Genomic DNA, 21,525 nt, shown 5'->3' on the forward strand with positions numbered 1-21,525 from the left:
AGGGATCTAGGACATCCCAGCCTGCACACGCCCATCATTCACCCTTCACCCCACACCCCAGTAAGTGCAGTGAGGAGTCATACAGCATAGGGTCACACCCAGTGAACATAAACATTGTGACATTCAGGTCATGGTTGGTCACGGTTAGTGGCTCTAAGCATTTCCTCCTGGACTACAGTTCCCTTTTGTCTTAAGTGGTGAATCACTTTGTTAATGACAGCAACTTGAGAGTTAGGATAGCAGCACTATTTGGGGGCAGCGATAAAGGGTGTGTATGGTGGGATGTGCAAAAAGGATGGGAGAAGGTAAATACTTTATTAAATACTTGAGAATTAGTTGAATGTTAAAATTGTACCTTGTATTGATTTCATCTTACAAGAAACAGGAGTTTTAGAAATTTAATCTCCAGGAAACACTTTCCTCACAAAACAGCATTTTAAATCCCAGGTCTTGTCCCACCAGCAGTAGGTTTTGCCTGTCCTCACATAAGACTGACCCTTGGCAGATGTGAGCAGGCCATGGCAGCAGTAGCAGTGAAGGATGCTGAGTATTCAGGTCGGCCGAGAGAAAGAGGCGGCTCCTCCAGGAGGATTGTTCAGTCATTTACTCAGCACATATTTACTGTGCACATGTTTTATACTTTCAGCTTTCCAGGCTACTTGGGACATCAAGAAAATTTTGTTTCCTTCACCAGAATATATGTTGCTTGAAGGCAAATACCATGTCTAAGACAGTGCTCTTAAAACAGTAGGTGCTCCATAAGTGTTATTTGAAGACGTTGCTCTGCTTTCAAGGGGTTCAACATGTTGGGAGCTCAGAGTTCATGAAAAAGTAGCCATTCCAGCCACAATCTGGTTAGATGCCAGGTGAGTGTCGTTAGGAGTTCAGTCAAGGACAGCCTAGGAAGTGGGACTGGAGGAGCCCTCTGAACGTGTGGGTGATTCACATGGCTGGTGAGGAGAGCCATCCAGGCAAAGCGTCACTGAGCCAACAGAGGGTTTGTTCCCAGAAGTAGTAGTGGGTGGCAAAGCCTGGTTGAGGACCATGGAACTTGATCCCATAAGACTTTGCCAGCTAAGATTTTCCGATATTACAATTAAGGTTAAGTAACCTTGAGTCCAGAGAGGATCCGAACACCCCTTAAAGGCTTTTTGCCTTAAAATTTGTTCTTTAAAAGAACATAATCCAAAACTTGACAAACTGTTCTATGTGGTTTGAAAATCTAAGAATCTTAAGAAAATATGAAATCTTTCCATCTTTGTTATTGACAGTAAATCAGCACCTGTCCTATTTCTGCCATGTCTGTCTCCATAGTTGACTCTGGATACTTGAAGAATATTGGTTAACATAATCCCTGCCCCAGTGTGAAGGCAGATACAGCATTCTTAAATTAAGCTTCTTTTAGCCATCAACAATCTCTAAAGTTTAAGCAACAGAAAAGCGGTGCCTCCCAGCAGGTGGCCCCCAGCTCTTTGTCCTTGAGCTGTGAGGTGCTCTCCACTGTCCCCCTTGTGATTTTTCAGCACAGCACAAAGCTGGAAGGGCAGCCCAGGTCCAGGCTCTCAGGAGTCCTGGTGGCAAAGGCTCTCGAGGGGCCTGTCACCAGCCCGCATACACAGGCTTCACCTTCTGCCTTGAACAAGCCCTGGAATTGCTACGGGGGTGGCACAAAGCAGCCCTCACACAAGTCAGGCTTTTCTCTCACACAAACTGAGCTCTCCTTTTTTTTTTTAAGTAGTGTGTATAGCCTTTCTAGTAGCATCGTGACTGTCACCTTTGCCATTAAAAGCTTCTCCTCCTAAGCCTCCCTGCAACATCCTCACCTTCTCCGTAAGTGTCTACTTGCCCATTAGAAAGCGCCACAGCCAGGGAGCTGGGTTTCCTGACGTTTGACTTCCCCGCGGGGAGGCTCCTTGGCCGAGTGCAACTCTGGCCTCCAGCCTGTCCGCAACTTCTGTACCTGCTCTGTTTCCCTCACACACTGTTCGGTGCCTGAAATGGCAGCAAGGCAGTTGACAGCATTTGCCAAAATGGGCTTTTACAGAGCTGCGCCTCCTAAATCCCATCTCTGGCAGACGCGAAGGATGTGTCTGTGTGGCCAGCGTCGCAGGCAGAGGGCTGGGTTCTCACTGGCCAGGCCCCTGCTGTCAGTGACCACCAGACTGGTAGCCATGAACTTCTCTCCTCTTCATCACCTATTCCAACCTAGAAGATGTTGAAAAATGACCAAATTAAGCCAGAGCATTGTGCCATTAGCATATTTTCCTGAACTGCACAAGATTTACCTACGAAGGTGAACTCCAGGGGAACTGCGGCCATTTTGGTGCTCCCAAATTAGACGTGGCTGCTTAACCCCAGGCCTGCTGTTTTTCCTGGGGTGACACCAACCACAGGAGCCGTGGCGGATGCTTGCAGACGATGGGCTGGTGTCCTTCAGCCCTCCTGGAGTAAAGCAGAGGTGGTGGCAGGCAGGCAGGCGTTTCTTTGAATGTTTGAGTGGAAACATTCAAGCTCTGAAACCCACACCTGTTCTCTGAGCTCCATGTGAGGCTTCCCTGCCAGGTGTGTGAACACCGCTTCCGTTTCTAACCTGAATGTTTCAGATTTAGTCCCCAGCGTGCCCCAGGGGTTGCAGGTTTGGCTTAATTATCTTCGTAAAGAATGAGGAAAGTGCTGTTTCACTTTAATTTTGTTTTGTTTTGTTTTTCAGGCAAACTTTCCTCCAAACATCTTGTAGTTCTAGCTAGGAAAACAGTTGCTAATCCTCATGGATTTGTGGATGTGAGGGTTTCCTGTCATTATCTCTTTTTTTCTTCCATGTCATATTTAGTATTGGGGTTCTGTTCCTTCCTTCTCTCCCAAGAAGATAAAAGCACTACTGAAAAATTTTTCACAGTAGAAAATTAAGTTGTGGGAGGACAGCAGTAGGAACACTTGTTTTATTCCCAGATTAAAGTTGATAGGGGTTCTTATGTTTTGTGTAGAGTTTTTGGAGGCGTTTCCCTTTCTTGGAACATCATGTGATTTAGTGGTGATAATTAGGCAGAAACTTGTCTTCCCTACAGATGCCAAGATTATAGAGGGACTTACTCTCACCAGAGACCAGATGACAGCATCCATAGATATTTTTAGAATGGGCCTCATCATTTATTTGGTCTCCTCGGTTCATTTTCCTTGCATCAACAACTGATTTCAAACTTACTTATTGGGGTGGGGGGCATCTTCTCCCTATTAATGAAAGTCCCTGATGGGACAGGACAGCATTTTTGTATTTATTGTTAATTGGCAAATTGCCTAGAAACTGCAAAGTAACAGCTGTAATTCCATCAGCTGTATGCTTCCTTTTCTTTCTAAAAGTTTTGCTCAATCTGATGTTTTTAAGCTAGAAGAGCATCAACTCATACACATAAACCTCACATAGCTAACTAAAGCGTCATCCTTTAAGCAACGTAAGAATGATGTGAGCCTCCTTAAAACCCATGAAGCTTGTACCCAAGCTAAGCAGCATTGAATTCCCAGCTCGGTAGCTGCATTTCTCCACCTAATGTGCTCCCCCTACTCTTTCTGTCCTTGAGTGAATCAGATAAACGTGCAAACATTGAGCCACAAAAGAGCCATTAAAAATCTAAGACATCTTACGATTATTTTTATTACCCCTGTCTTTGTTGTGGTGATTCTAGTGTTTCTTTTAGAAGGATTATTTTATTTCTGTTCAACATTTATCTAATTTTATGTTTTCACAATATTTTACAATCTGGTTTCCTTCTATCACGGAGAAAACCAGAGGCCTTTCTTTTCTGTGGAGTAGGAGTTTCCATAATAAACTTGTCCTCTGTAGGAGCTGCCTCTATACCTGGGCCCCTGCCTGCTCGACCTGCAGGCATTGAAGCAGTTTCCCCAGCAGGCCTCCCTGGGAGGGCATTGCCTTGGGGGACCTCGGAGGAAGCTCTAGTACATAGCATCACAGGTGGCCCCAGCCCCACTCTGCAGAAAGGGAAAGAGTGATGATTAGTGTATCTCCTTCTTAATTACGAAGTTCCCTGAAGATTCTGGGCCTTTTGATGAGGAAATGGGTATTTGGTTTGGGGATTGTTGGCGAGGGTTGCTTTAGACTGCCCTGTGTGGGCCTCCTGCCCCCGAGCTGACGGCTTGTTCTACTCAGTGATACCATGTGAGGGGGGTCATAGGTGCCCTCTGTCTCCTTCCCTCCTGTGTGAGCCCAGCCTCAGCATCGGAGCAAGCTGCACACTCTGCTTCTGTACTTGGGGAATGAAGTGTGTCACCTTACCATTAGGCACTGGCTTCCGTGCCTGAGTAATTAACACCAAAGGGAACCGTGGGAGGGGGCCTGAATTAGGTAATACTTTACGGCTTTTCCCTTGGCAGTTACAGTAAGTCAGGATCGGGACTTGGGGACCGTAGCCCCTGATGACTAATTGCATAGTGATGTTAGATTGTGGTTTATTAAGTGTTACTGTGAAAGAAAAAGCTGAATCCCTTTCCAGGAGACTATATCTGTGAAGCCCCTATGTGTTCCTGCTTCGGGGGATGCAGGTAATCTACTAAGCTGAATTCCTCACATATACTGAGATCTGGTATTTATTTTAGCTTTTTCTCCCTCTGAAATCAATGCATTATTTTATAGTCTGAGATAATACTGTCTAGGAGCTTTACAAAGCAAAGAATTACCCCCAAAACCCATCAGCCAGGGAAACTAAAGCCTAGGGGTAGGTGGGAAGAAGAAAAGGCCTTCTTTTCCTGCTTGACTGTCTCTGCCTCTAACAAGACAGTCTAAATTCTTCTATTTGGAGCTATAACAAGGGTAAATGTGACCATGAGTATGTAACATCATTAGTGCTAAGTCCTGTTTGTCTTTGTGAATATTGATAGTGAAAGGTAAGATTGCCAGCAAGTGCAGAGTCACAGAAGATTGGAGTCACATGCTTGTGAAAATTCCAAATGAACTTGACAGCTCCTCTGAAGGTGGGAGAAGCTGATGTATGTAACATGTTTTTGTGTGTGAGTTTATTGATGCATTTTTCATTACCTAGTCACCTTGTCTGGTAAGAAAGAAGATCATGACTTTGTGTTGCTACACTACCACTTTCTATCCATTTCTTGGCCTAGAGCCGTTGTTTTTTACTACCATACCAACCAACACTATCTCCATAAATAAAAGGTCCTATGTCTTGAGGTCTGTCATGTCAGTTCCTCTAGTAGCTACATCTTTATCAGTGTACTTTTTTTTTTAAATCCTCTTAACTTTTCTGGACTTAATGGTCACATGAAGTCTGGTAAGACTTGTATAAATTCAGATGCTCTAAGAGCTCTTTTGTGCCTTTCCCTTGAAGACTGTTGGAGCCAAAATAATAATAATGTTAATTGTCAATGGGATGTTTTGTGGGGGATTTGCTTGGCTGTGTGTATGTTATATAATTTTTTTCTTTGTAAATTTTTAATATAAAAATCAAATTGTTGAGCCAGGCGCAGAAGCATAGACCTATAGTCCTAGCTACTTGAGAGAGTGGAGGATCTCTTGAGTCTAGGAGTTCAGATCCAGCCTGGGCAACATAATGAAACCTTAGCTCTTTTAAAAAAACAAAAAATCAAATTCCTACTTAGAATTTGGCCCACTTAGAAACGACTTACTCTTTTTACGGTGAGAGGGTAGTAAGCAGTTTCAGTTAGACGACCTGGCCAGTGGGGGAGAGCTAGAGAAATACAGCTGGTCTGTTTAGGTGATGACCACCTTTCCTTGCTTTAGCATGGAAGTCCCGTGTCCCAGAAAACCCCTCAATCCAGAAGTCTAGAACAAAACCCCTTTTTCACCTTGGACATCCCTAAAAGAGCCCTAATTTGCTTTTTTTAACCTTCCAAAGTGAATGATCCCATTTCCTTTGGACTTTTCAACTTTAGAGCATTTTGTAATAAGGAGAAAATAAGAACTAAGGTAAGTAACCTTCATGCTTTGTCCTTAGGATTTCAGGCCTTTGTGGTGTAGCAGCTGCTCTGGGGTGGGGCGAGGCGGCGAGAGGCTGATGAAGCCTGGCCCCCAGGTGCCCACTCTTACTGTTGGAATGCCCTTCCTGATCTGGTTTTCTTTTCTCCTCTTTTAGACCCTCAAACTGACACAAGACCTACAGAGAAAACCCTTTGCCAAATCTGCTCTCAGCAAGTGGACAGTGATACCGTTTACAGCTTAACACCTTTGTGAATCCCACGCCATTTTCCTAACCCAGCAGAGACTGTTAATGGCCCCTTACCCTGGGTGAGGCACTTACCCTTGGAACAGAACTCTATAAAGTATGCAAAATCTTCCTTGTACGGGGTGGCCAGCGCCTGCCAACGGAGGACAGCACCCCGCCAGCACCACCCCCCTCGCTCAGAGCACACCGGGAGCCCCCGTCGGCGATTCTGTGGTGTTTTAATATTGCAATGGTCTATGGGATGTTTTAAGTGTTGTTCTTGTATTTGTTTTTCTTTGATTTTCTGAGTTTTTCACATGCATTAACTTGCAGTATTTTTCTGTTAAAATGTTAACCGTCCTTCCCCTGGTAAATTTAAAAACAAACATACCAGTTACCATTCCGGCTTCGGGCGTCACAAGCTTTTGAGCCCATGGAACTCCATAAACTAACACATTACATAAACTAGAGGGGGATTTTCTTTCTTCTTTTGTTTAGTAGAAAATTATCCTTTTCTAAAAACTGAACAATGGCACAGTTGTTTGCTGTGTGCACCCGTCCAGGACTGAGCCATGCATTGGCAAACCGAGTGGAGCACAGCATCTGGCCCACCGTGTTTCCAGTTCTGAGTCCGGTGTCTGTGGATGGGACCCCAGCACCTGGTCTGCGGTGGCCAGATCAGTAGGGCCTGTGATCGCCTCTCAGTGTCCTGAGCTAATGTGAGCAGCTTTGGTCAGTTGGTTAGAAACCAGGATCTTTTCAGGAAAGAAATCAGCACAGCTATCCACTTGTTGCCAAATGCCACTAAAGGGTTTGGTTTTAAGGAGAAAAGAAAAGGAAAAAAAAAAAATAGTAGTCCTGTTTTGCTTTGCAGAAGGAGGGAACTTACAGGTGAGCATTAAGCTTGCAGTGAGAAATGTGTGAAGAATACAAACCCCAGTCAATGCTAAGGCAGTTCTAACTCCACTGTTTTCCTAAATATACATCCTTGATTATTTTCAGCCTTGCTGTGTATAATCTGATCTGCTAGAAGTGTATGAGTGAGAGACAATAACATACAAACTGATTTTTTTTGAATATAAAGCTTAGGTTGTAATTGTACAAGTGACACAATGGAAGTACAAGATAAGGCAGTTTACCTTTCTTTTGTTTTTACTTCTGCTTCTATGGATTTCATTTTGTTTTGTTTTCAAAAAGTTATGGTGCTGTATAGGTGCTTTCTGTTTAACCTGGAAAGTGTGATTTATATTTGTACCCTCCTTGGTAGACAGAACAGTTGGGAACACCTTGGTACATGTGAAACTGGTGTCACAATGCTCTGATTAGCACAGCATATACATACTTCTCCAAAGTGATATATGAAGACTCTTTTCTTTGCATAAAAAGCATTAGGCATATAAATGTATAAATATATTTTTACCATGTACAGTACAAAAATGGAACCTTATGCATGGGCATTAGGATTACAGGCTAGTATTTCAGCACAGACTTCCCTGCTTGAGTTCTCGCTGATGCTTGCACCGTGACAGTGGGCACCAACACAGACGTGCCACCGACCCCCCCACCCGCCAGGCACCCACCACCGGCCACCAGGGGCACCCTTGTGCGCCTTTGCTTTATAACTCCTCTGGGGGTGATACTGGTGGTGATCACTGCTCCTAGCATAATGAGAGTTCCATTTGGTATTGTCACACGTCTCTCCTGCCTCGCTAGGGTTGTCATGTTTGAGCGATTGCCCTGTTGATTTCACCCTGCCTTTTACTGAATCTGTAAATTGTTGTGCAATTGTGGTTATAGTAGACCTGTAGCACATCGCCTTTTCTAAACTGCTACATGTTTATAATCATTTTAAAAGTATGTATAATTTTTAAAAATATGTATTCTATTCATGTGGTCTGCTTGTCAGTGAGCCAGACTGGCTTACTGTATTCCTTTATAATGACGCTGGCCACTTCCTTGATCCTTTAGTAGCCTGCTGTACACAAGAACTGTCCAGAGTGAGCGAAAGAGGGCTGCCTCTGGCTTCCTGGGTGACACTGCTCTGGGTGGGGAAGCATCGCAGAGTCGGTGGCAGCAGCTGGTTGCGAGGGCAGCCGGGGAATAGCGGGGGGCGGGGGGGACACCACATACAAAGGAGAATCCAGAGTGCTTCCAGCGTGAGAGTCCTGAGAATTTCTCTCCTGGGTTCAAAGAAACAAGCAAACTAACAAAATAGCTACTTGCCTTTGCAGTTTTATAGACTCTGAGAGCTGCTTTGGGAGTGAGGAAGGCAACCCTCCAATGTGTTTCAGCTTTAAAATGTTGAATTCCTTTCAGACATGTGGCATCTCGTTTATTCTCTTCTTTTCCAATGTTTGTTGGATTTCAGGCAGAATGTTACAAAATGTCCTAGAACCAAATTATTTAATCTGAAACAGCCGAGGAAGGGACAGAGGCAGTATGAGGGCAGGGCAGTCTCAGGACGGGTCAGGAAGAAAGGGGGGAATGCTGTGATATTTTTGTTGACATTATTTTCTTTTTTAAATAACTCAAACAGCATCTACATTTAGAGTGTTGTGGAGAGCTGAGACCAGGGCAAAGTCAGATGCAGCATTGGCACCATGAGCCCTGCCACCCCCGGGAGAGGGTTCAGGCAAGAATCTAATGGTTGGGGCTATCCAGGGCCATGGCATCCCACCCTCAGCTGGCCCCCCACGGAGAGGCTAGGCTCCCTTAGACTAGCCAGGGTTTAGGGGGTCAGACTGGGCAGAGGTGCTGCCTGAGCCGCCTGTCTCTTATGTTGAGACCTGCTTCCAGGATGAGCCACCTGTTGGCCACCACGTCACATTCTGAGTGTCCCAGGTTCCTAAGAATGTTTTCTGATCTGGACCATCTCAGCAGTAATACTTAGTAGCCTCAGGGGGCCTGGCAGCTGTAATGTTTGAATCCTGGCGAGAACTGTCCAGGCTACCCTCAGCCTCTAAATAAGCTGCTCTAGGGGGCTGCCTGCTTTTTGATGGGAAATTAGAAGAGTAACTAATATTGAAAACAGGACATGCACTCTGGGGTTCTGGTGTTCCTTTCAGGGCTCCAGAACCTGATACCTATTACCAAAGCTAGAAAAGAGCTTTAGCACAAGCCTTCGCTGTCCTGGTGTGAGAACTGCCCGCCAGGTTCAGCATACCCCATTAACTGTGAATGAAGCTGAGGTTGGTGTTCTTTATTGCATCCTCTGCAATAAAATGATTGCTGAAACACCTTTTTTTTTTTTTTTTTTTAATTCTCAGAGGTTTGTCTCTCCTGTTAACGGGAGGGTCATGCACACATGCGTAGTATAAGGCGGACTTTGTGTGTGTTTTTGGTGTTGATTCTTAGCATCATGTGTGTTGCTTCCACACCCTGAGGAGAGGACATCATGGCTCACTACTCAGGACAGGTGTGTCCCTCCCAGGGTGTGATTTCAGGTGGCTTCCAAACTTGCACACAGTTAAAGGATGGTGGGGACAGACTTTGCCTCTACCTAATGAACCCCACTTAAAGAATAAAGAGCCTTTGAATCTCTTACAAAAGACCATCAAGAATTAAGCAGTCAAAAAGCAAGTCCTCCGTTCCACATGTTGGTGCCAAGGGCTGGCGAGGGGAAATAAAAATGTTACCCTTTCTCTCTAAAAGCAAAAAGAAAACCCTGACAGCTCTGAACTGATTATCTTTTCTTGCTGTATTTGGGGAACATTGTATGATTAGGCATAATGATTTTTTTTTAATTAAAAATTTTTATAGAAATGCAATCACTAGTAAAGAGGTACGAAAAAGCCAGCCTCTCCTGGAAACTGGGGGAGGCAGGGTGCTACTCGGGGAAAGTGAAGTTCTTGTGGAATCAGGCCTGTCAGACAAGATCTTAAAGCAGACGCCTAAGTAACTGAAGAGTATGTTATGTTTGATCTAAATCTTTAAGTGGGTAACATTTTATGCAGTTTGAATGGAATATTTTCCTCTTGTTTAGTTTTGTTTGTATGTATTTTCTTTGATGAATGATTGATTATGAGGCCTCTGCCACACTCCAGAAATACTTGTGTGGCTGTTTTTAAAAACTATGTGTCTGGTCACTTATTTCTCTCAAATTATCTCATTGCCTGGCAATCAGTCTTCTCTTATATACTTGTCCTAGCACATTATGTACACAGGAAATGTAAACAGATGTGAAGGAGGACCAGAAAAATTAGTTAATATTTTTTAAAATGTATTGTACATTTTGGCTTTACATGTTTAACTTTTTTTAAAGAAAAAAGTTGCATGAATTGAAAAAAAAATCTGTATACAGTATCTGTAAAACTGTCTTATCTGTTTCAATTCCTTGCTCATACCCCATATAAACTAGAATTAAATATGGTGCATGGCCATATTTAAACACCTGAGAGTCAAGCAGTTCCTACTTTGGTTTGAAGCACCTCATCCTTTCTTTCCAAGCGAACACTATCATATTGCATTCTCACTGAGAATTTTTGTCTAACCATATGTTGCCACGAATTAACTCTGCCGCCTTTCTTCTCAAGGATCAGAACCAGTTTGATTTGGGAATCTTCCCCTTTCTAAATGAAGTAGAGATGCAGTACTTACTTTCCTTGGTGTTTGTAGATATTGCCTTGTGTATTCCATTTAAAACCGTAATCTACTTTGTAAGAGATGGTAACGCATGTAAATAAAGCATCAATGACACTCTTACTCCAGGAAGTCTTTTTGTTCTCCCTCCCCCTTTCTTTAGCCCTAGGAATAAAATGGCTAAGTTTACCTCAAGGTCTTTGGAATCACTTCCCTGGCTGGGAGAGGCCCAGAGCCGAGAGACTCTCTCATGAGGTCTCTAAACTAAATGAACCTGGTGATCTTCTCTGGCCCATTCTGCACTCCACAGACACAGACAGTCTAATCAGAGCAGGTTTATGGCTTTGTCCATGGTGGCTGTTGGCCGCTTGTGTGCACCGAGTCCTGTTGCCCAAGAGGAGCTACTACATGGGGAGGCCGGATTCTGACAGCCTTCAGCAGGCGTCAGAGGTTCAAACGCAGTGAGGCTGTCAGCAGTGCCCTGCTGCATGTGGAAAGTCCAACACACTGCTTCAGGCTTCTGGGGAAATAGCATAAATGTTTCCCCTGTGTGCACGTTCAGGGCCTCCTCAGTTAAGTCGGGGGAACATCACCCTATCATAAAACTATTCTTGGTAGCCTGGGTTGTATTTGTATTTAATGATAGACTTATACAAATTATTCAGCTTATAGAAGAAGGAGGATCTGGTTTAAGGTGCCAAGCAACATGGTGGGGTCGTATTTCAGATCAAGGAAGTAGATTTAAAGTTGGCTATTTGAGGTAAGTTCTGTATTGGCGAAGAGTCATGCTTTCATAAGTTTTTCCTTAGCATTGTTTTAATTACCTATAAAGGTAAAACCTCACCATCTTCTAATACCAAAGCTTACTGGAAAAGGGTATTTCACTTGAAAATATATCCCAGTTTTGATTCTGTCTCCCAAAAGATTAAAGATGGAAATCTAATACCAGTTATCACGAGATTCTCAGTAGACAGTCCTCCAAAACCAGGTAAAAATGCAAAAGACTAGTTAATTTAATACAGTTATTATACTAAGTCCACGTCAGCGTGGCGGAGTGCCAGACGCTTGCCGTGCCCCGGGAGAGCGAGGGCGGGCGCCTGCCCTCTGAGCGGGCGTTCTAGGTGCAGTCTGTCCGCTCCACCGAGGAATAGAGGCCAGTTCTTGCTGACTCTCCCTGCTTCAGCTTTTTGTTTAAAAGGAAGAATTTGGACTAGTTAATCTCTAAAACACTTTAGGGATTTGATTTTGCAAATATTCAAGTAGAGCTTTAAGCCAGAAAATGTTACTTTGGCATGTGTCAGCCGAGTCGCCCAATACCACAGCTGGAATACAGGGGTCAAAGGTGGAGGAGGGTAGAATTCATAGCTGCTGTGTGCCAGACACACGCAACCACTCACAGCCACCCCCCTGAGACATGGAAAGTGGGGAGGTGGCTGCGGGCTGGTGGCGGGGACTGGTCTCTGGTGCCCTGGGTGCCTCGGCTCAGCCGTGTGTGGGGACGGGCAGGCGAGTGCATTCGAGGTGTGAGGGGCCCACTCCAGCACTGCTTTCATCGCTGTCCAAGCAGCCGTGGACTCAGGGCCAGGGCCAGACACATTTGGAGCTGAAGGGAAAGAGTCCTTTCCCCTGGATTTTCCTCATTCAAAAATTAAAAGTGGAAGACCAGCAGCAATTTTTAAGACCTAAAGAAAATTAGACTGTGTGTGTGTGTGTGTGTGTGTGTGTGTGCCTAGTGTCTGTCACACAGGAATGGCTCAGAGCTGTTTTGCCTTCTCTGAGGCCTTGCTGGAAACGCACTACAAACACCGCACTCTCGCTCAGGGAAGAGAAGTCTCAATGCCCTCTGGTACTGGCACAGGATCTCCTCTGTGAATCCCACATCCATTCACCCACCAGCACCTCCATGTGCCAGGCACCATGCTTGTCCCAGGGAGGTGGCCCGCTGGCATGCACTTGAGTGAAGGAATCCCATGGATGCTGCTCAGGGTAGGATGGAGGAACAGAGGAAGCTAACATTGGAGCTGAAAGGCAGAAATGGGTCAGGCTTTGGGACCCAGTTGATTTTGCAAATATTCGAGTAGTTAGGGCAAAGCTTTAAGCCAGGAAATGTTACTTTGACATACACGTGTCTGTCAAGTCACCCATACCACCCAGCAGAGGCAGGAGAATCCCAAAGACAAAGACAGGAGACAGGTCTGGAATGTACTCAGGAAACAGTGAGTAGTGGGTTTGTTTGGGGCTTAAAGAGCTCAAAGAAGCCAGGCAAGAAGTCAGGCAAGAAAAGAAGGCTGCCAGCCAATTCCAGACCAGGCTCAGACTTCTGACTGGGTAAAGGGAAACCAGCAGGGCAGTGGCCTCCACAGAGCCAGGCTTTGAGTGGGCCCTGGGTCACACTGTGGGAGGGAGACTCTAGAAGAAGGACATTGAGGAACTGAGAAGCCATGGTAATTCTAGAACTATTTTGCAACATGGCACCCACAGATGATGGGGGCTGATGTTTATGTGGCCCACCAGGAAGGGAGAGAAAGCTGCTCCAGGTCTTAGGCAGCCAGCCCTGGGCTCTCACAGCCACAGGCCCTGGGGGCTGCCCTAGGGACTGAGGGACCAGCAGCTCACACCCCTGTGACTGTCCCACCGAGCTGGAAAGCTCTGATCTGGAAGAAATGACAAGAAACTTGGTACTGGGTATGTCTGGGCGAGGGAGGCAAGGGAGCTGGGATTTCAGCTCTTCACCTTGTGTACTATTTTAACTTACCAAAGCAGGAATGTATTACGTTCACAAAGATGAATATAGCTTCTAAAGAGCCAACCGACGTGGAGAGGCTGGCTTTGACCCCTCCTCGTCTGAGACTGGAGGGAATAAGAAATCAGGGGGGGTAAGGGTATTGGGGAGCAGAAGTGGAGGTGCTAACTGTTTAGGGAATCTGACTGATAAGTGAATAGTATCATTGCAAATTTGTATCTTCATAACTTTGAGTTTCCTTAACTTCCTATTAACATCTTGAATTTCATAGTATAGGAAGGACCTAATTAGAACAAAGGAATATTATGCATCTATTAAAACAATAATTCTGAAAACTATTCATATACATAGAAAACACTCATTTTGGAAGCACTCTCAGAAATGTAATTATCTCTTGCTCTTATATATTGATATAAGAAAAATAAAAAGCAGAATACAAGTAGCATGTACCAGTATACAACTACGGCTGGAAGAAGTTCTAAAAGGTAAAATGTAAAAATAGGAATAATCATTGTGTCCTGGACACTTTTGGCCTCACCACTGGACTCAGGCCCTTGCTAATGCCACCAAAGTCAGACAGCATCTGAGCCACCTGCTATTTGAGCCCCAGGGCTGGAGGTAGGGACCAGGAACACAGGGCTGTTTTGGGTAGGGGAGGAGGGGCTCTTCCTCCCACAGAAATCCACCCAATGGGTAACTCCTCCAACTAGGAAGGGGTTCTCATGCTGGGACGTGCCCCCAAAAGACAAACGTCCATTGTAGTAGGGCAATTGGGTTATGGATTTTTTTGGTCAAAATCTTCATTTTCTTGCAATGTTTTTAAATTAATATTTTAAAAGGCCATACATCCACATGATTCAAAAGCCAGAAAGCACAAAAAGATACACACACGGTTTGTTTCCCTCCCACCTTTGTCTCCTGTCTGTCTAGTTCTTCCCACCCCAAAGTTTCTTATCTTCCAGAATTTCTTATGTACCTACAAGTAATAAAAACACAGATCCTTATTTTCCCCTTTTTACTATGCAAAAAGTACATTATACACACTGTTAGACATCTTGCTTTTTTAGTAGTTTTCTCACATATGGAGGAGATACCAGTACATAGAAAGTTTCCTCATTCTTTTTTATAGTTACACACTATTCCATTGTATTAATGTATCACAATTGATTCAACCAGTAGTCCACTATTGATAGACAGTGGACATTGGATTGTGTCCAAAAGTTTGTTCTTACCACACCACTACAAAGAACAACCTTATGCATATATTATTTCATACATCTGCAAGAATCTTTGTAGGATTAATGCTCAAATGTAGAATTGCTGGGTCAAAGGGTATACATGTTTGTCATTTTGATAGAGGTTGGCCAAATTGTCTTCCAGTGTACCAATTCACACCACCAACCATGTATGAGAATCGTTGTTTTCCCATAGTCTCATATTTTTGATATTTTAAAATTAAAATTGCAAATCTGTTTTTCCCTCTCCCCCTGCAAACTTTTTTGTTTTAGGTCCACCCCTGCGGTAAGGAGGGCCGGGACTAGGGAGAATGAGGGGTGGAGGGTAGGAGGGAGGTGCAGGCGGTGGGGGAGGGAGGAGGCGCTGTGGGCAGGGCGCTCAGGTGATTTCCATAGCTGGGGAGTCATGCTGGCAACCTGTCCGTCCAGTCTGGCCACGGGCTCCGCCCCTCACACCACCAGCTTGGACTGCCCAGCCTCGGGTCAGCGGCCTGACCTCACAGCTGCGCTCCCTCACCTCCCAGAATTCCAGAGGGGAGCTGTCAACCTAAGGAAACAAGTCTGGTCTCTTTGGCCCCAAACCACACACCCAGACCTATTCATAGCGAGATTGCACAAGCAGCTGGAGGCCAGCCCGGCTGGGCATGGGAGCGCAGCACTGCTCCTGGCCAGGCCCTGGCCCCCGCGTGCCGCTGGGCAAGGCTGTGCCAGCTTTCAGGGCAGGGCTGTCCCCGTGGCTCTGGGGCCTCCAGGGTCTTCCCCCCAAGTGGGGAAACTTGGTCCTCTAAAGGAGAAGCTCTGCCACCCTCCCGCTGTCCCACCGTGCAGGTTGGCACGGGGTGGGGGGGTGTTGTGGGTGCACACAGAAACCAGGTGGCAGGCTTTTACAGGACAGGAAGCTGAGTCATGGAGTCAGCTCCTTGCGTCTGGGGGGGCAGGGAGGAAACAGCTTCGGAATGGGACAGACCCCGATTTGAACCAGCTGAATGGTGATACGGGAGTCAATTGACTTCTCTGGGCCTGCATTCTTGTTTGTGAAATGGAAACGAGGCACCTGTCCGGCAGGGGTGGGAGGACCACGTGAGAGCGTGGCCGGGGCATCTGCAGCACACTCCACGCAAGTCAGGAGCGAGGCCTCCATCGAGGTCCCCTTCTCCCCAAACATGTCTCACTGGCCCAAACTCCACGGGTGGTGCTTGATTTTTTATCACATAAAAACATACAACAGAATTAATCTGACATTAGCGAACCCCATCAGCATGATTAGATTGCCTCGTAATTAAGAATGAAAGGGAAGCAACTTGTGAGGTTCTCTGCTCTCCTTGTCTTTGATGTTCTTCAGGATGTGTTGGCAGCAGCCACGCTCACGGTCGGCTTCCTCCACGCTGTGTGCCACGGAATCACTGTCATTATCGCGAAGAACTCAAATGTCACGGCAAGAGAGGGTTGGAAGACTTGTTTCTAGCCCTGGCTCTGCCACCCGGAGCCACGTGGCCTTGAGTGAGGCATTTCCCTCCCTCTGGCCCTCAGTTTCCTCATCTGCGTGTCCACTTCATGAACATTCCATGCTTCCCGGAAATGGAGCACACGCTTTACACACTGCAAGGCAAGTTTCAGAACCACAGACTCTAAGTCAGGAAGTTGGCAGATGCTAATAAACTCATTTTCCAGAAGAGAAACTGAGGCAGATCCAAAGTGGGCTCGAAGCCTCTTCGTTCCTTGCTGCAACCTGCCCTTCTGTCCCAGGCCTGCAAAGGCAACACTTAAGGCCGTGGGACCCTGGGGGGGGGGAGAGTTGGGGGAGGGGGTGCATCCTGGTAGGGGGAGAAATGGAGAAAGGGGGACTTGGAGAAGGGGAGGGGGTGGGGAGGACGGGCATTCAGAGGAGGTGGAACACCCTACACAGATGTTAGCGCCATAACCCACCTGGTATTACACTGAGTCTCACAGGTTTCTGTCCCAAAGAAATAAAATGATACAGGGGCCGTGGTGGCCCAGCTGGAAGGTCTGTCTGACGCAGACGGGAGTGGGGGATTTGCTGCTGGTTTGAAGGGGGCAGGGCATGGCGTCAGCCTGGGGCCTGGCCATGTATGAAGGGAAACTGTCCCCTGGGGTGTGTGTGAGAGAGAGAGAGAGGAGCCCTCTGACTTTGCTGTCTCTTAGATGGACCCCTTCCTGCCCAGGGCGCTGCTGTGGCCCTGCCAGGTATTTGGAGAAAAACTTAATTAAAGAGGACCTACCAGGTGGTTTGAAGCTAATTGCAGTGTTTGTGCCTCCCTGAGTGTAAAGGTTCAGACCACTCCTCTCTCCCCCAGGCGTGGCTATGCTCAGGGCTTCCTCCACCTCTGGGGGAGTAAAAACATCTTCCCTGGGTGGTAGAGCCACCACCTGGGCCTGGTTTAATCAACTAGGTTCTTTGTGATAGAAGCCACTTATTAACTACAGATCTCAAAGCAACTGAAGTTTTATAATGGTAAGCTTTTTGTGTAGTGATAAACGCACAGTGAGAAAACAATCTCTGAGAGGACACGTGGACGGTGGCTTGCAGGCCCCTGGTGTGATGAGGAGCAGACGGACTTTGGAGTCAGACACAGCTGTGGGGTTTTCTCTCTCCAAGCTTCAGGGTCCTTGTCTGTTTCCTGGGGGATACTGATCGTACCTCCCTTGAGGATTCTCGTGAGGATCAGAATTAATGCATGCAAAGCACCTATCTATGTATTCACCCTGTATTTCAACATATTTATTGAGGGCCTACTATGTACCAGCACTGTGCTAGTGCTAGTGATTGAAGCTCAAGCTTTAGAAAAAGGAAAGGAGAGCGAGGCAGCCTTCTGGCTTTGCCTGGGCAACTTTAGGTAAATCACCTGACCCCCTGAACTTCCGTTTTCTTACCTATGAAATAGAGATGATAATAATAACCCTTCCTGGTTGCGTTGCTGTGAGGATTAAATGAGATGATATGTGGACAGTGCTTAGAACAGAATCTGACACATAGTTAAGTGCTTGATAAACTTAGCTAGATCAATACTCAATATATTCCATAGTAAAAAAAAAAAGAAAACTTAGCTATACTTATTAGTACATTGGAATTGCTCAATAAATCATAGACCATAGATTTTATAATTAGGTTTCTAAAATGTAGCTCCTACACCCTATCCAAAGACAAAGGAAAATAGATTTTTCATAATGTGGTCTTTGTATCATGTACATCAGGAAGGCACGAGGGAGCCTGCCAAAAATTCAGACTCCTTGGGCCCGTTCCAGATGTACTGAGTCAGAATCCGGCAGGCCTTAAAATTCTGCCTTTTCCAACATTGTCTCCCATGAGTCTGACGCGCACTAAGCTGGGAAATCCCTGGGGTCCAAGGTAAAGATGCCCACTCATTTAGGAATGTCTTCTGCGAAGGCAGAGTAATGGCCCCCAAAGATGTCCACACCCTAATTCCTCGAACCTGGGAATGCGTCAGGGTACACAGCAAGGGGGGATTTAGGTTGCTATCGACAGACTTTTATTAAAAAGAAGGAGACTGTCCAGGTGGGCACAATGTGATCACAGGATCCTTAAACGGAGTAGAGGGAGGGAGGAGAGTCAGAACTGGAGATAGGGCCTCGTGAGAAAGACGCGACTGGCCGTTGCCGGCTTTGCAGATGGAGGAGGGGCCACAGGTCACGCAGTGAGAACGGCCTCTAGAAGCTGGAACAGGCAAGGGAACGGTCACCTAGAGCCCTCAGAAGGAGCCGGCGCTGCCGACACCGTGATTGGATCCCAGAGAGACCCATGCTGGACTCCTGACCTCTAGAATCATAAGATCGTAAATTCCTGCTGTTTGTGGTGATTGGTTACAGCAGCAACAGAAACCAGGCTGGATTCATGCCCCTGGATCTGGAAGACGCCTAGAGGTCCAGACCTGGGCTTGGGTGGGAGTCCTTGGCGGCGGGCAGCTGCAGGGGAGGGGGACTCGGGCTGTCCTCACGGCTTCGCTGACCTCCCTCTGCCATTTGTTCCTTGTCCATTTACACTCCTGTGCTTAGACAGCTGTTGAGCAAGACTCTTGTGCGTCAGGGGCTCAGAGTGTTTATAAATTGCAAACAGTTGGCAGCCCAAAGGTCTCTGTCATGTTTTCACCCCAACCAAGAGGGCCTGGCGCACCTGAAAGGGACCCCATTGGCTCTTCCTAGAACCCTGAGGAAAGGGAAAGGACCTTGCCAGGAGCCTCCTGACCAGAGGGGACTCTTCCGCCCCCTCCCCAGATCCCCTTGAGATGGAGGCGTCACGGCAGCTCCCACCCCACCCCCTCCCGAGGGCGGCATTGCAGGGCTCCCGGGGCCCCTCCAGCACTGGGCCAGCTGCAGCCCTTCTCCTTCCCTACCGGTCCCTGTCCCCTTGCACTCCCTGCCCTGCCATCCTCACCTCCCCTGCTCCCCGGCCAGCTGAGACCTAGGAGGTGACAGGCACTGGGCTGATGGCCTTAGATTCATCATCTCTTATTCTGATCTTATTACGAAAATTTTCAAATTTTCATACACTGCACTACACATCACAGACTCTACACACTACGCTAAAAGAATGACTAGCCATTTACCCATCAGCTGGATTCTACAGTTCTTAACGTTTCTCCATCTCTGTTTTATATATGTATGTACATATAATATATGTATATGTGTTTCTGTTTTTGCAGAATCTTTTGAAAGTTCAGCCAATGTAACATGTCACCTCTAACTACCTCAGCATGGGTCACTTAAGCCCCATAGGATCCTTGCAAGGTAAGAATAGTGCTCAGCACTATTTTACATGTGAATGTAAGATATTTGACATTTTAAGAAGTGAAACTACTTGCCCAGAATCACGTAAGTGGTAAGCGATGGAGCTGCGGTTTGAACACAGGTGCGTATCCTGCCTTGTCTTTTAGTGGTTCTAGGGCTCAGAATTGCTGACATCCCAGAGGGGCACGCCTCTAGCTTGGGATTTTTTTTTTTTTCCTGCGAGAAAACGCAAAGCATTTTAGACAGACAAAATTTCATCTTAACAATAGCCCCTGTGATCGACTACCACTTCCTAAGAAGTGGTAAATTCCTAGCTCGAGCCCCATTCTAAGATGCCAGGTTGGTAGAGACAGATGCTCAGGGTGCAGGCCCCAGGGGCACAGATGATTAGGCTGCCGAGCCTACTGCCCCTGGAACGCAGGCAACGTCTCTGAGTTCCCCCGACGCGTACCTGGATGTCCCTCCCCAATTACTGTGAAGCTAGTGGTCCCCTCAGAAACACCAAGGAACAAAAGGAGCCTGATCACGGAAGAATGTCATCCTGAAGTAATGGAGAAAGGCCTAATAGTGGGCTTCAAATGTGGTCTGTTAACCGCCTGAACCAAAATAACCTGGAGGCTTGCTCAAAATGCAGACTCCCGGGTTACCCCAGATCCAGGCAATCCGATCCCCCGGGGATGGCGCCCTGGACGCTTAACACCTTCCCCAGGTGACGGCTGCCAACTCTTGTGAGGGCACCAGTGGCCAAATTCCCATGCCACTGCATGCTACACCACACCACACTGCGCACTACAGTACTGTGTAGGCTGCATGCACATCACACCCTCTACACACTGTGCTACACTCTGCACTGCTGCATGCACTGCACTGTGCTACACACTACTGTATATACTGTGCTATTCTACACGCGACACTAGTGTATACACTACATCACACGCTCTACACACTGTGCTACACTCTGCACTGCTGCATGCACTGCACTGTGCTACACACTACTGTATATACTGTGCTATTCTACACGCAACACTAGTGTATACACTGCATCACACACTCTACACACTGTGCTACACTCTGCACTGCTGCATGCACTGCACTGTGCTACACACTACTGTATATACTGTGCTATTCTACACGCGACACTAGTGTATACACTGCATCACATGCTCTACACACTGCTACACTCTGCACTGCTGCATGCACTGCACTGTGCTACACACTACTGTATATACTGTGCTATTCTACACGCGACACTAGTGTATACACTACATCACACGCTCTACACACTGTGCTACACTCTGCACTGCTGCATGCACTGCACTGTACTACACACTACTGTATATACTGTGCTATTCTACACGCGACACTAGGGTATACACTACGTCACACACTACACGCTGCTACACTCTGCACTGCTGCATGCGCTACACTGCACTACACATACTGTATATACTGTGCTATTCTACATGCGACACTAGTGTATACACTACATCACATACTCTACACACTGCTACACAACACAATGTGCTACTGTATATAGCACACTGCACTACTGCATCTACTGCACATGACACTACTGTATAACTACACATTACAGACTCTGCACGCCACACTACATGATACACTACTGTTACACTACACTGCACTACACACTACTGTATATACTACATTGTACACTACTGTATCTACTACACACTACACTACTGTTTACACATACACACTCTACACACTTCACTACACTACACAATATTTTATATACTATACACTACTGTATATATTACACTATACTACACATGACACTACTGTATACACTATACTATACTTCATTACAGTGCATAATCTCATGCTATCCTATACCACACTATGCTATACTACTAGACTTCCTGATAAATTACTTTCTCAATGATCTATTTTAAAAAATTTCTCAGAGTATTTTATTTCTTAATTTTTAAAAACTTAGCTCAGGCCGGGCACGGTGGCTCACGCCTGTAATCCTAGCACTCTGGGAGGCCGAGGCGGGCGG

At 46.3% G+C, this 21,525-nt stretch overlaps 1 protein-coding gene across 3 annotated transcripts in view; it reads left to right on the top strand.

Annotated features, from left to right (window-relative positions):
* The window catches only part of FOXO3 (forkhead box O3), a 115,124-nt gene extending 104,264 nt beyond the window's left edge, over positions 1 to 10,860 (top strand). For 2 of the 3 annotated variants that reach the window (XM_069488390.1, XM_069488388.1), the window contains one exon: positions 6,117 to 6,180. Coding sequence is in view for 1 of the 3 variants with exons in the window: in XM_069488391.1 (XP_069344492.1) it covers positions 6,117 to 6,203 (87 nt within the window). In the remaining 2 variants the exon portion in view is untranslated. Of the gene's footprint in view, positions 1 to 6,116 lie in introns of all 3 variants that reach the window. The other variant, XM_069488391.1, reaches the window with a different exon arrangement.
* Positions 10,861 to 21,525: the final 10,665 nt, after the last annotated feature.

The sequence above is a fragment of the Eulemur rufifrons genome, chromosome 15, assembly GCF_041146395.1.
Source record: "Eulemur rufifrons isolate Redbay chromosome 15, OSU_ERuf_1, whole genome shotgun sequence".
NCBI lineage: Eukaryota > Metazoa > Chordata > Mammalia > Primates > Lemuridae > Eulemur > Eulemur rufifrons.